Here is a 14682-nt window from a genome sequence, read left to right on the forward strand (position 1 = left end):
TCAATGACTCCAAATCTATAACTACTTATATATACCGTCAATCATCATTGTATATAACGCTCGCTACCTTTCAAAACCCTCTATCTTCTTAGGAAGACGACGAATGTTTGCCCTTGCTAGCATTTTGATCCTGGTGATCCCGCTTACGAACCTTGGGCAGCCTTACTTCTCTCGGGTTCGTCTCCGATCCGACGCGTCTTTTTAGTCTTGTACTTGTTCGAAACATCAGTTACTTGCCATATTGCAAATGAAAGGAAGCGGCGACGAGAAAAGGGGGGCATACGTACGCTTTCCGCAGGTGCTCCGCCTGCTCTTCCGGTGGTGTGTCATCCTCCCACCCCGGAGATCCGATGACACCGAGCAGCTCGCGAAGTTGCTCGGCAGCCGACGATGTTTCGGGGCCTGTTGATGGAACTGGGCTCGGGCTCAAGCTCAAGTGCAGTGACGATATCATCGAAGATTGGCTTTGTCGCGCTTTTCCATTGCCTATTTTAGGATGCGGTGAGGTGTCTATCGCTTCGGGTAGAAGTCCGAAGTCACTAGGCTCAATTCCTAGGGAGAGTCGTTCGTATACTTGTATGTCACGGCGATATCTTTCCAGAGGGGGTTGCTCAGCTGTCGGGTCCCGCGGTGTGCTTTTTTGCATTGCGACGAGAGCCCTGTGGCTTAACATGGATGGAGTTCTAGGTGTTCCGGCCTCTGTGACAGCTTCATCGTTCGTTTGAGGACGTGGGACCGGCTCGTGACTTTGCGATGCGTAGGGAAATGAGGGGACAGAGCGTGCGTAACTATTAATGGGTCTGGTTAGACGAGCTCAACAATCTAGCAATGCGCGTCCAGATAGGCAAGGGCACTATGTATAGACATGTCTTACAGCGCTTCCCCACCATCGCTCAAGTCCAAGATAGTGTCGCTCGGAGAATAATCTTGAAAGCAGCGATCACCTTCCACAACGATATTCCTATCCCCCCCAATACCCTCGTATTCAATATCATTGAACTCGGCCATATTTGCGGCAGTGAGGCTATCAAAGCGCTTATCAAAGTACAAGAGGAATAGTCGCATAACACAACAGCGGCTCAAATATCGCAGCGAAACCTGGTATCAGGGCGTCCTTTAATACATGGTCCTCGGAGGGGTAACCATACGTTCCCACCACAGCCCCAGATCTCGCGCGACGGGTAACGACATCGAGGACTTGAGCCGCTACAACGACTACTACAACGCCCGCGACCCGATTTGCAGGGAATAATAAAAAGGCTCTCGCTAACCCTCTTGCCTTATCCTATTTCCCCACAATGAACCCGGAGGCCCGGGTAACTATGTTCGAACCAACTTCCGAATAGGTACGCGAACGAAAATTAAAAAGAAATGGGAACAAGGGACGGGACGAAGGTAAGGGTATGACCCATTCTGTCGGTCACGCTCGGCTCAGGAATCCTAGTCGCAATTCAGATATTGCTACCAAGAACAGGGACTGGTACCCAATGATAGGTTTCGGCAAGGGACGGATATGCACGAGTTGTGGGGTGCGACCATTCAGCTGGGACAGCAGCAACCCAATAATCTGGATGTGGCAGGGCTACAGCGTGTTAGTATCTTACGATCCCTGACTACAGAGATGGTGCAAAGAGCGGTGACACCACGGTTACCCTTTTTGAACAACGACGTGAGGCAGAGAAACACCTTTTTCTTCAGCGATACCAATGGAGTGTTTCTCCCATGCATATGAACAGTTGCATTCGATAGCATTGGCATCATGCATGAACTTGTCTCGCGAAGGAGGTAACCATTACTGATAATAGAAATTGCTGAAGCGCCAGCATTGCCTTCATGCACCTTCGTTGTCACCCAGACATGGTTCTTAAAAAAAGGAACGAAATGAGACGTAGTGGATTTGTCAGTTTGTACCAAATAAGGTCGAGATTTGCAGAGAAAATGTAATGCTACGCATTCTAAATACCAGGACTTCGGGCGAAGAGGAGATGAACCCCTTTCACATAGGTCTCCAAAACCCAACAACTGGGTAACACTCGTCCCAGGACCATGGGCCGGGATTGTTAGCTGCAGTGCGACATTGGTTCTCCCGTACACTTGCATAGGGTAGCTTCGAGAGAGGAGATATGACACGTAGAGGAAATACTGACTACGACTTGCCAGGGGTAGTAGTTCTCGGTATCGCATGTCATTGGTTCGTTGGCGATTCTACAGGATAATGACGAGATGAGTAAGCAGTAAAGTGCAGTTTTTTGAAGATTTTTTTTCTCATTTCCAAATGGAATTACTTCCCCTTGTCATGCTTCCTGACCGCATATTCATCATGCATGCAGCTAATGCCAGTATCTCTTCGCCTGGCGGTTCCGGTGATCCCCTTTCCTAACCTTGGAGGACATCTATGCATAACACTAGTAACACGTAAGGAATTTCTCATAGGGTCGCAGTTTTAGCCCGCGCTTCTCGTACGGGAAGATCAATATACATCATCCTTGACTTACCCGTAGCCTGCCTTCACCCTTGTACACCTAAGTCACCATCGGCTAACGTTGCATGGGTATCTCATCGCCTGTAGACCTACCTATTACTCTCAAGCAGTCCCACGTATCTTGTTGGTCACCTACCTAGGGACATAGAACTCTCAGATTCGCCAAGCATAGAATGTAAGCTGCGTCAACAGTCAGTAAGAATTAAATGAGAACAATCCAGAAGAGGCAGGTCCGTTGAAACAGACTTACGCGAAGCGAGTATGCGGTTATGGATAACATTTCCTCTGGTGGTTCGCGCTTGTTGGACGCCTAGGTATTTGAGCGAAGCGCCCTAGCCCGCCTAATATGCAGACAGAACTAACATGCATAATAGTTCGAATGATTTTTGGTAATGGGAATATCTCCTTTTCGCCGGTTTCAGTTCTTGTTAGATGCAGGATTAAGCTGTACACCTGGTCATCAATATCATTTTTTGGTAGTAACGCGCCAAATATTTCTTCACCGTTAGGCTGGAACGTTGGGTCATTTCTAATTTTGGAGGTGTTACCGACGTGACGGTATCGTACGTCGGATAGATGAGGAGACACCCAGGACTGAGTAGACCTTAATTAATTTCGACTACTTACGTGAGTTAGGCTCGTAGTTGTAAATAGATAGCCTTCCGATGTATTTGAATCCACACGTTAGGAAGCGTTAGGCCCTTATTATCTTGTTACTTATTATCTGATCCCTCGTCGACTCCGGAGTCATCTATACACTATTTAAAAGCGTAGAATTGAGAATCTCTCAATGGTCATACAAATAAAGTTGAAATTATTAATAATTGCTCTTTCTTAGCTGCCATATGACATTACACATCAAAGTTAGGGGTACACGGTGACTTTCGGACCCTGATTCGAGGTTATTCGAAGGACCAACTGAACTATTGAGGTGGTTAAATCAAATAAAATTCTATCCGAGAGTTAATTTTCAATAATGGAGAAATCCCTTCAAACTACCTAGAACCGGCATCAACCTTAATCACTATTGATGTTTACCTACTTATATCCCAAAAAGAAGACTTGTATACAATATGATCTCTCCAACCATCAACTCTACGTCCTGGCAGACAGTAGTCAGGGACATAGACAGATCTAATTCCGCAAATCCAAGTAGCCTCACACATCCATGATCTCAGTGAACCACAATCATGTTCCTAGTGAAAACGGTTCTTCTATTTAGCAACGTGATACTAGCCCGCTCAGGTTAATCACTTGTCGAAATATCTTTTCCTGGAACTCCATCCAGCAGGCCAACCCAAAGATCAACCAGTTCGCCTTTAGATACGAAGTCTAAGAGAAAGAGAACATAGTAGGATACTTCCGTCCCTGAATCCCCTACGTTCTCTTTCACTTTGGGGTTGGTGTTCTCCTGATCCTGCTTAGTGACTGTTCGTCGGTAAACCTATAACTCTTGAATTACGGCCGGTGACACGAGTCGGAGAAGAATTAGTTCTCGATGTAAGTATTGGACACTCTCATACCTCTGCTTCAACCTCCTTAGATGGGATCCTTCTGTTCTGTAATCCTCGATCAAAACGATTAACACTCATTATAGAAGTATAATCTCCTAAACCCCTCACTCCCGTACGTCTTCTACTAATCAAGTCATTATCCAAAATACACCGATTCTCAACTCCCTGCAATGTACTACATATATGTATAATCATACTCACGATTCTTTACTATTTCACTCTTCCCAGACGCTTGATTTGTGTATAACTTCTACCCTGACACTGATATTACTAGATCTGTATAATTTATTACGACCGTATCTATCGTATTTAATTCATTCTCATTACGCCCGGCTAAGCAGTTTATTAGCACTCCACACCTCTGCAACCTCCCACCATCTGAGAGTGGAACATCTAGGGGTAAAAGGCACGAGATAGGAGCGTCGACTACATCAAGTACCGCGATACTGTGTCCGGTATCCTTACCTTAAGCGGGACTCTATCAATCGAAACCCATACCATCTTCAGAGTCTCTCAGCCAATATGGCGGAACACCACAAACTGCGTTCCATATACCAATGCCTCGTGGACATAACCCGACAGCAAAACCTCCAACCACCGACGGTCTCCACTCCTTTGGCGCCGCCCTACGAATACTCGCACTGGGACAGCGAACACGCCAATCTCTTCCTGCCCTTCCTAATCCGCATGCGGCCCACAGTCAACGCCTGGGAATGGGAGCATCACCTCCTCTCCCCCTCTGAATCACACTATCTCCGGATGCGCCCGTGCTACACGCACTTCGACAGCCGCATACTAGCCCTCTCAAACGATTGGATGCGCATCCTAACCCGCCTCTGCAGCAGCGAGCACCAACTCCCACGCCACCAATTCGCAAACCGGGAGCCATACGCATTCACTAGCCTCCACACCCTAGTTCACAAACTACACGATCTAATTTCCGAGTACGACACCGGGGTACCTGAAGTACGGGGATGGGATACTTGGCATCGAACCCTCCGCCCCTACGTCCCGCGAAGCGGCGTCGCAGAAGCGCGCTCTACTATTGCGGTTTTAGTATCCCTTGGTTTCGGGGCTTGGTTAGAGGACGTAGCGCGTATGGATTGGAGAAGCCCGCAGGCGGTGTTGATTCATAATTTCGCGTTTGATGTTAAGACGGGGATATTGGGGTGGGCTAATGTGGAGGAGGGGAATTTATTACCGAGGCCTCGTATAAGGCTTGATTTGATGTTTCCGGATGAGGAGGAGAGTGAGGAGGAAAAAGTTGTGGTTGAGACGGTTAGTAAGGACATGTCGCCGCATGCAGATATCCTGGCTTGGCTTGATGGCGTTGTTGAGCCCGATGTGCCATATTCGCGACCCGTGCGGAAGAGATGTCGCGCTTCGCTTATCAAAGGCATATCAAACCCGCTACTCACGCAGTATAAACGCCTCACTTAGAAAGCGCAGGGCTGCGAATATTGGTTTCGGGTGTATTGGCATTGTTGGGACGGCACTGTTGGAGGTCTAGCCCGCGGCGGGGCGCCAGCCAAGAGCGACGGATACAGAGACCGACTGGCTTGGCTCCGGGAGAACATCGCCTTACCCAGAATACGACAGCAAAAACCGCCTCGTTATGACTGGTCAATTAAAACATTCGACACTATTGGTTTGATTTCGGCGAATCTTATAATGCGCTCTTATAAGTAGCGACATTCGGATTTCTAAGGCGATTGGAACCGAGAGGATATGGGGACAGCAGTATGACAAGCCCCGCGGCGGTCTATTGGGAGATGTCAATGGATTAAGCATGGGGTTTATATGAATGGACACGTCCCGGGTTGCATACTATGAAGAACGAATAGGAAATGACAGTGGGAAGGATCAGGGTGTGTTGCGCAGTTTTTTCATAGGTTATCGTTTGGTTTTCAGACAGAAGATCTGCAAAGTCGTATTAGCCGTTTGTTTTTCAATATAAAACTGCTTACAATAGTGCACTGCATAAACTGCATACAACGTTGCTCTTAGTGAAGCTGTATCCCTTCACCCGTGACTTTGAGAAGAAGCGGAATGTTTCGTAATTACTTATTGAAATATCTGAGAAAGAGGAAAGTATTGGTGGATGATAAAAGAGTAACATACAATCATCATCTGATCTTTGTGTAGCCGGCCTTTCTTGAAGACGGGATAACTTTTAAGATGCATCATGCATACTACCTTGTTGTATTCCTCCACGTGCGTAGTTTCGGAATTTGTTGGGTTGAACTCTGCACGGACGACAATACTAAGCTTATACTTCGTCTGAACGAGAAGATGGAGAATGCCTTATCAAGTAGGCAGTGTTCGATTGGGATTTATGATCGGTGAGTTGATGTGATTAGTTTGGTGGATATCTATTGTCGTCAGCTTTGTTAGATCGATCCAAGATGGGGCGAATCGATGCGAGACAGATCTGATAGGCCGGTTATAGATGTCATATCCATAGCCTCCATGGTTACGTCTTAGTAGGATTAATTAAGATCATACGTAGGTATTACATTCCAGGTAATCGAAGCTCATTCGTCTTATATAGATAGAGACCGAGGTTCTAGATTGTCTCGGTTGGGGTTACACATAAGGCTGAGCGAGAGTCGACGGGAGAGTATAGAAAGTGTTACATGAGTGGCTTGAGACAAACAAAGAGGATCCTTGGAAGCTTTCGAAGGATTCCACAGCCCCGCGCCGGTTGTACGACGTACCGCACCGTATAATACAGACAGTACCTATAATAGGCGATTGATCGTCTTGATTTGGTCGGGGTCGGCGTAAATAACCCTAGACATCCATTTACATTCTGTTGCGAAATGACGTGGTTGGGTAGATAGATCGACACTAAAAGGGATAGAACTTGTCATTATCATGAACTTTTCTTCACTTTTTAATACCGGATAAGCATGTTGGGTCGATACAGAGCAAATTGTCTGTGATTGAAAGATTACAAAATATAGTACTTGGGTACCTAAAAAAAAGGATGTTATTTCAAGCTTTCTTGGCTGTTTGCGGAAGAAAAAAGATGGATATCGTTCAATGGGTCGCACTGCAATTCTTAGTGTATGTGCGATACGGCGAATATACATAGTACTTTAGTACAGAACGTGCCTGTTTTAAGGTTGGCTACAGACAATGCAGGTGCTGCTGTGTAGCCACCAATTACGTCACACCTCGAATAACAAAGTCCGACCCTCCATCCCAATCAAAACTCTGGGGCTAGCGGAACCGCTGCATTAGCACTGTAGATGTTTCAGCGGCTACATGATTTAGATACATGATACCTTAATATTTAATTTTTCGAAGCTAATGTCTCGTTAACGGATACTTCGAAAAAGCCTTGCGCCAAACTACCGGTCACCGTTGCGACTTAGTCGATCTTAACTAGAACACTAGCGCAGGGAGCTGAATTCACGGGACTCAAACTATGTTTGTGGCGTCGGTTTGGTTCTCTTTTTAGTAAATTTCCTCGAGCTCGACAAGGCATACTGTGCATCCATCCGTACAGTACAGTACGTGAATGTACTGAGATGACCAAGCCACTTTGAAGCCATCGCCTACATATCTATCTGACTAGCCCCAACTAATACACTGTACCTTTACTTCTAGATACTTCCTCCTTTTTAAAATATATCTAGGTACACATCTTGGAATTATATATCTTCCAAATCTATTCACACATCTTTCAATTTCACCCATGGTTGCAATTGCGGGTTTTTATTGTTACCCCTCCAACACCATTGCTGAATCAACTACTTCGATACTTTGGCTTACCTTCCCAGTCAATGGTCATCGCAACACTTCAACATGAATAAATTGAACGGCCTCGTCAATTCACCCGAGGCTTCGGATCAAGAAGATAAAAAGAAGAGCGTCGAAGTGCCACCTCCCTACAGCGCAGGAAATAGCATACCTACATCCGAACAGACCCCATTCACATCCGATGATGAGCTAAACTCCGGATTCGAGTCGCTCAGCCTCACATCCTGGACCACGGAATTAACACCCGACACTTGTCTAGCGCACCTCAAATTACTGGCCGCTTTTCAGAATCTCAAGGAGGAAGTCGGTTATACCGACGGATTATGGGGATTATACGATAGTCATGTCCTCTCGGCGCAGGACAAGAAATCTAAGGCCGTAGAAAATGGCCTGAAACTCGATGATGAGACGGGTAAGCGCTTAGCTGCGCTTCGGGAGAAACGATGGGCGCTTTTCGTTGCGAGAGCGGTGGATCGCTATGAGACGTGGTGGAGAAAGCTTTCCAAGGACTTTCTAGGCAGTTATGATATGAGCAGAGAATCGGAGAAATACACACAATTCGTGTCGCACAGCAATCCGCTCGCGTGGGCTGAGAACATCCTACCACCTTTAGGTGAGTTACGCTACTATTCACGTGGGGTCCCCAATTGACTCTTGATACAGATGTCTTAATGGTCTGGCATGCCCATATGCTCAACCCCAGAGCATATCTCGAAGATTGCGTGCTGTATTGTCTAAATGGACTTTGGATGGCAGGGATGCCCTGGGAGCTCATCAACGACGCGATTGACAACGATTTCAATTACAATGTCTCTAGCGAGTGCGTCCTTGCCTGGGAGCATATTATAGAGCGAAAATGGGACAACATCCAGGACCCGCTCGTCAAAATCCTGAAATGCCCCACCTGTAACGAAGTCCTCCCGATACCGTGGACGACATGCGGCAAACCCGAAAACTACGATGGACCCTACAACGGCCTACTCGGAGAAGGATACGGAGATGGAAACTTCACATACACGTGTCATAAATGCGGAAAGACACTTACCAGGGAATTTCTCGAGGTAGCTAAGTTCGTCAAGGACACAAAAGACCTCATAGCCCACCACCGACCTATGCCAGGCACAATCCTCGACATCAAAACCGGATTACCAAAGATGGTTCCTCGCGGCGTGTATAAGGATAGACACGAGCGCACATTTCCGAACCGGTTGATTCAAAACCACCTTCGGAGTCAATTACTCGAGTTGACGTCGCGCGATAGATGGCCCCCAGCTTCCATGGAAAGCGTGCGTATCCTTATTGAGACGGCGATTAAAAACGATAAGATCATAAAGCATGTAGAGAATGTTACGGGCCGCGATGCGATAAAGCGGTATGTTCTGGGTGCGGATGCGCGCGCGCATACGAGGAAGATGATGTCGCGGTATTGGGGCAATCCGTCGCCTTTTGCGCTTGAACTTGGGGGCGCGGTGTTGAGACAGGGGATTTTCGTGGAGAAGATGAATAAGGTATGTATACACCAACTTTTTTCCCAGACGTTCTGGCTGACTTTATCTATAGATCGATTGGCTTCACAGTCCAGCTGCGCGAGACACTATGGCGCGATTGATCAAGAAGTACGACCGCTTTGTTAGGATCATGGCGGCGCACCCGAAAGAAGTCGTAGTCCCGACTCTTGATGTTGATCTCGCGTGGCATACTCACCAACTCACGCCTTCGATATACACGCAGTCCGTGTACTCTAAGACGCGTCAATTGATCGATCACGATGATAAGATTGATGAGGATAAACTATCAACTGCGTTCGAATGGACGAGTAGGACATACCAGGAGATGTTTGGTGAGGTGTATTCCGAGTGCACGTGCTGGTACTGCGAATCGATCCGCGCTGCGCATGTCTCGTCCGTGGGAAGTATGTTCCGCGTGTCGAAGAATGAGAAAAGTACGTCTCCTTCCTTTCCCTTCCCATTTTTTTACCAAATCATTCTTACTAACCCAACCCCCTTTACCACAGTATCCGAATCCTTTCACGCATCCGGCCGCGCCTCCCTCTGTCCCCCCGATAACTCCGCCCACATATCCGCACACAACTCCGTGCGTTTCACAGACCCCAACACCTCCCGCGACGCCGTACGCCGGCGTCTCCATCTAGCCCACCGCGATCACCTCGACAAGAGCTATAATAAAGCGCAGAAACGCGCGAAGAGGAAAGGAAGGGACTTACCCCCGAGAGATGAGTATTATTATAGCTATTGGGGGTATCCGTATATGATGTACGGACCGTTTGTGTATCCGGTTTATTTTACGCCGGGGGTTTACCCGTATGGGGATCCGGGTGCGGCTATGGCCGGGAATGGAGCTATGGGGGCTTGTGTTGCGGGGGCTTGTGGGAGTGGTGGGGGTGGGTGTGCTGGGAGTGGAGGGTGTGGTGGGGGGGTTAGTGGTGCTGTGAGTATTTTCTTTTTGGTTTTGCTGTGGATGGCGATAAATGCTAATGTCTTGTGTCTTGCAGTGCGGATCCTCTGGCCCGGCTTGTGGTGGTGGCGGCGGAGGGATCGGGATTGGAGGAGGATGTGGTGGAGGTGGTGGGTGTGGTGGGGGAGGAGGCGGTGGTGTAAGTTTCTTTTTCTTTACCCCTTCTTTCTATATGAACGGGATTGGGATAAATGTGTGCTAACAGATATTTGATGTAGTGCGGTGGTGGAGGTGGTGGCTGCTAGTCCAGCATACGATCCCCCCTCCTCTCCTGCTTTTATTTCACGGCGCTTTTCCTGTTTATTCATCTGGCATATGGAACATTGGGAGCGTTGACGATGTGATGATGAAAACTTGGGATCGATGAATCGCTAAATAAATACCCAAGCGAGAAAGCCTTGGCTAACGAACTGCTCCTAATAAGAGGAATGTGGTTTGGGATGATGCAAGATGGCTTGGGCTTAGGGTAAACATCTAAGTAGGGGTAGGGAGCAGGAGAGGGAGAGGTAGTAGTGATGATACCCTTTGTTCTTGATGAATTTGTTGGCGTGTTTGTGACTTGTGTATGATTGTATGTGCGTCTGAATGGTAATAAGATATTTTGCAGTTGTCGCCGCCATTCGGGGATTGATAAGTGGTGGCATTCTGGATGTTTTTCTACCATGGAGAATTCGTCGACAATTTACGGCTTAATATGAACCTGGAGTTAAGTTATAGCTCACCGGAGTCTATCGTAACTTACTCTTAACGCATTCGTACATCGAGTTACGAATAATAGGGGTGAAAAGGGGGATGCGTGGTCGGCCCGTCGAAGGTACTTGTCACCTGGCAGAAAACCCCATTTGAGAAACATATGTGGTCCGTGCTTTTCTTAGCTTTTCCAACAACGCCGCATCCGAAAATTTTCTCTCCCAATCTTGTTTCCACATCATTTAATTCTCGTCTCGGTCGCTTACTTGCCGACGACATGCAACATCATCTGATGCTGAGATGAGCTATACGAATATTAAACATGTTGAATAGGTTTGAATCTTCTCATTTGTCTCATTTTAATATCGCAGCGGGACCTAATTCCAGCCACTCGATACATTGCCACGAGTCTTTCTTTTCAGAATGGTCTTGATACTGTGATGCGTCTTGCGTCGTGGTCCTGAGATGGTTTGGAGATTTAGGAGCGGATGATGTTTTACGACATCATCCGTAGAAAGAAGAACAGCTGCAAGAATGAACGAATATGGACCATCATAGTCCACGCTCATCTTGTACCTATTTTGTTACAATGTTTTTCCTACATGAGCGAGGCTCCAAGAGATCCCACATTGTTGTATATCATATATCGGTCTTTTCATGTCAATCTTTCCGACTATTAACTCCGGCTAGGTTCGATGAGACGGTGATCCCCGCTGAATATGCGGTTCTCATTCGCCACCTTTCCTTCGGGGCGTTGGAAGACGTCACTCCACATGGCTTCACTGTCATCTTGTACCTAAATCTGCATCTTGCATGTGCAAGCGAGTTCCCTCTTTATGTACCATTCTGAATACAATACCTCCTTACCTTACTTGAAACCTGTCTGTCCTTGTCAGTCCGGATAAGGCCATCCTGTCTGTCGCACTGTAGTGTCGTGCTGCAGTATTCCGTATCTACTACTCCTATCTATTCTTAACAACATCATCAGAAAATATAGATCTTTGATGTATTTCACTCGACCATTTCTACAAACGTTGAGACGTCAAATCCTCAATCAAACCCCAGTTCAAACCATATCTAGAAAGATGTCAGGGAATACCAAATCCAAGTTTTCTCATCTACCCCTGAGTACTAGTGGTCCGATAGAATGCGCCGTCTCGGGAACCGTCTTATTGAACACACCTTATTTCAACCGTGGTTCGGCACACTCGGCCGAAGAGAGACGCGAATTCAACCTCACGGGTTTGCTACCTACTAGTATCCAGACCCTTGATCAGCAAGTCGAGCGTGCATACCAGCAGTATACTTCTAGACATGATGACTTGGCTAAAAATACCTTCTTGACGTCGCTCAAGGAGCAAAATTTGGTCCTGTACTTTAGAGTAAGATTACTCGAGATTGTTACCTCGTCTATTCCCCGGTAGCCTCCACGTCCGCACGCGTGCTTTTGATATGATTACGTTCAAAATATCTAACCTGAAGTGCGTGGATCGCATACTAACGTTTCATAGCTCTTACAAGATCACATGAAGGAGATGTTCAGTGTTGTATATACACCAACGGAGGGTGATGCGATACAGAACTTCTCCCGTTTATTCCGACGGCCTGAGGGGTGCTTTCTCAATATTAACGATATCGATAGAGTTTCTCATGACCTTGCTCAGTGGGGGAAACCTGAGGATATTGATTACATTGTTGTAACGGGTATGTTTTTTAGGAAACCGCCATCCCTCGTAACTATCAATGTGGTTGTGATGTTAATGCCTGCAAAACTCAGATGGCGAAGAGATACTCGGAATCGGAGATCAAGGCGCGGGAGGAATTCTTATCTCGGTCGCAAAACTCGTACTCACTACTCTTTGCGCCGGCATACATCCTAACCGAACACTGCCTGTTGTGCTCGATTGCGGAACGGATAATGAGAACCTTCTGAATGATGATTTGTATCTCGGCCTACGCCAGAAAAGGGAACGGGGGAAAAAGTACGATGAGCTTGTTGACACCTTCGTTAAATCCGCCCGCAAATTGTTTCCCCGCGCTTATATCCATTTTGAAGATTTCGGCTTGACAAATGGTGAGTATGTCCTTGTGATGGTATTAGATCCGGTGGCTAAATCGAATCGTTAGCACGCCGTATTCTGGACCATTACCGGCCGGAGATTCCCTGTTTCAATGATGATGTTCAGGGCACTGGGTGTGTAACACTTGCGGCTATTATGGCGGGGCTGCATGTGAGCAAGCAGAAACTCCGAGATACGAAAATGGTTATCTTCGGCGCCGGCACCGCTGGTGTTGGCATCGCTGACCAAGTACGCGATGCTATTGCCACCGAAAAAGGTATCGGCAAGGAAGAGGCCGCAAAGCAAATTTGGTAGGTTCCCAAGTTTCTATGGGTTGGTATCAGAATTCTAAACTACTGGTAGGCTCATCGATAAGCCCGGTCTACTCACAACAAAAACCGACCTGGACCAAGGCCAGCAAACCTACGCCAAAGAAGTCTCAGAATGGGATAGCAAAGAGCGATCCCTCCTCTCCGTCATCAAAGAAGTCCATCCAAACGTCCTAATCGGCACATCCACAGTTCCCAAATCATTCACCGAGGAAATCATCAAAGAAATGGCCAAAGGAACAAACCGCCCCGTCATCCTCCCCCTATCAAATCCAACCCGTCTCCACGAAGCAGTTCCCGAGGATATACTAAAATGGACAGAAGGTCGGGCTCTAGTAGCCACGGGCTCACCCTTTGCCCCTGTAAAAGGTCCTTGGGGCCCCGAGGGCAAGGAGATTGAGATCGAAATCGCGGAATGTAATAATTCCGTCGTTTTCCCCGGGATAGGCCTCGGCGCCGTACTCTCCCGCGCAAAAAGAGTAACAGATAAAATGCTCGTGGCCGCGGTTCGCGGCGTCGCGGATTTAAGTCCAGCGCTAAAAGATGATACTGCGCCGCTATTACCCGGGGTTGAGGATGTGAGAGCGGTTAGTGTGAGGGTTGCGAGAGAGGTTATTATGGCGGCGGTTGAGGATGGCGTTGTGGGGGAGAGTGGGATACCGGTTGAGGATGGGGGGTTGGATGAGTGGATTAGAGAGCAGATGTGGGATCCTGTGTATCGCCCTTTGAAACGCGTTGAGCCTGCTGGCGCTAGTCGGGCGGCGAAGGCGGAACTTAAGGTCGTGGGGAGTTTGGAGAGGGTTGAGGATAAAGTTGCCCGGGAGTAGGGTGGTGTTTTGCGTGCGTTATATTCGTTTGTTTTTCTTTATAGAAGGTCTTCGATCGACGAGAGGATGGTTGTGTATTCATACGTTGAAATAAGAAACGTCCGAGTGCCTTGTATTAGGTGACTCGAGTCTAAGACATACGTCTATTATAATATTCAACGGCTAGATACAGCCGTTAGTCATGAATAACTTTAGTATCTGGTTCTTAGTAATTAATAGCTGCATATGGGACACTTCAGAACACTCCAATCCCCTATATAACTCAAGTTATGCAAGTAGTATATCATGATAATCCTATTCATTCTCTTCATATGTATAAGTACCATTATACCCATCGGCCCTCATCCCTAAGCCTAACACATCAAGAATTTCAGATAGAAAAACCCTATCATCGTCTGTAAACTAAACCCCGCGACTCCATTAAGGTAAACAGCGATACCTAAGACCGCGAACCGGCGCGCAAAAGCAATGAGTAGCTAACCTACCTACGTAAGGCGTTTACCTGGGCAAGACCCCTTCACTTAGCTGCCTTCGAAG

At 47.2% G+C, this 14682-nt stretch overlaps 5 protein-coding genes across 5 annotated transcripts; 3 read left to right on the plus strand and 2 right to left on the minus strand.

The window, feature by feature from the left end:
- Positions 1–2: 2 nt before the first annotated feature.
- On the minus strand, positions 3–1302 carry F4822DRAFT_63097 (uncharacterized protein). Its single transcript, XM_051463773.1, has 3 exons — positions 875–1302; positions 288–788; positions 3–212 (listed from the first exon to the last, which is right to left on the minus strand). Exons 1-3 carry the CDS (start codon positions 1063–1065, stop codon positions 89–91), a joined length of 816 nt encoding a protein of 271 aa, XP_051309964.1. The 5' UTR covers positions 1066–1302; the 3' UTR covers positions 3–88.
- Positions 1303–2506, minus strand: F4822DRAFT_63133 (uncharacterized protein). The gene has a single exon (XM_051463774.1). It carries the CDS (start codon positions 2182–2184, stop codon positions 1540–1542), a length of 645 nt encoding a protein of 214 aa, XP_051309965.1. The 5' UTR covers positions 2185–2506; the 3' UTR covers positions 1303–1539.
- Positions 2507–4355: 1849 nt separating this feature from the next.
- Positions 4356–5979, plus strand: F4822DRAFT_63160 (uncharacterized protein). The gene has a single exon (XM_051463775.1). The coding sequence runs from the start codon at positions 4519–4521 to the stop codon at positions 5434–5436; it is 918 nt and encodes a 305-aa protein (XP_051309966.1). The 5' UTR covers positions 4356–4518; the 3' UTR covers positions 5437–5979.
- Positions 5980–7288: 1309 nt separating this feature from the next.
- On the plus strand, positions 7289–10514 carry F4822DRAFT_440318 (uncharacterized protein). Its single transcript, XM_051462738.1, has 6 exons — positions 7289–8377; positions 8428–9272; positions 9325–9706; positions 9779–10212; positions 10277–10378; positions 10458–10514. Exons 1-6 carry the CDS (start codon positions 7810–7812, stop codon positions 10482–10484), a joined length of 2358 nt encoding a protein of 785 aa, XP_051309967.1. The 5' UTR covers positions 7289–7809; the 3' UTR covers positions 10485–10514.
- Positions 10515–11418: 904 nt separating this feature from the next.
- Positions 11419–14461, plus strand: F4822DRAFT_63203 (uncharacterized protein). The gene is made up of 5 exons (XM_051463776.1): positions 11419–12311; positions 12441–12633; positions 12707–13003; positions 13057–13300; positions 13353–14461. The coding sequence occupies exons 1-5, from the start codon at positions 11934–11936 to the stop codon at positions 14143–14145; spliced, it is 1905 nt and encodes a 634-aa protein (XP_051309968.1). The 5' UTR covers positions 11419–11933; the 3' UTR covers positions 14146–14461.
- The last annotated feature ends 221 nt before the right edge of the window (positions 14462–14682 follow it).

This window comes from Hypoxylon trugodes (genome assembly GCF_022578975.1).
Source record: "Hypoxylon trugodes strain CBS 135444 unplaced genomic scaffold F4822scaffold_10, whole genome shotgun sequence".
NCBI lineage: Eukaryota > Fungi > Ascomycota > Sordariomycetes > Xylariales > Hypoxylaceae > Hypoxylon > Hypoxylon trugodes.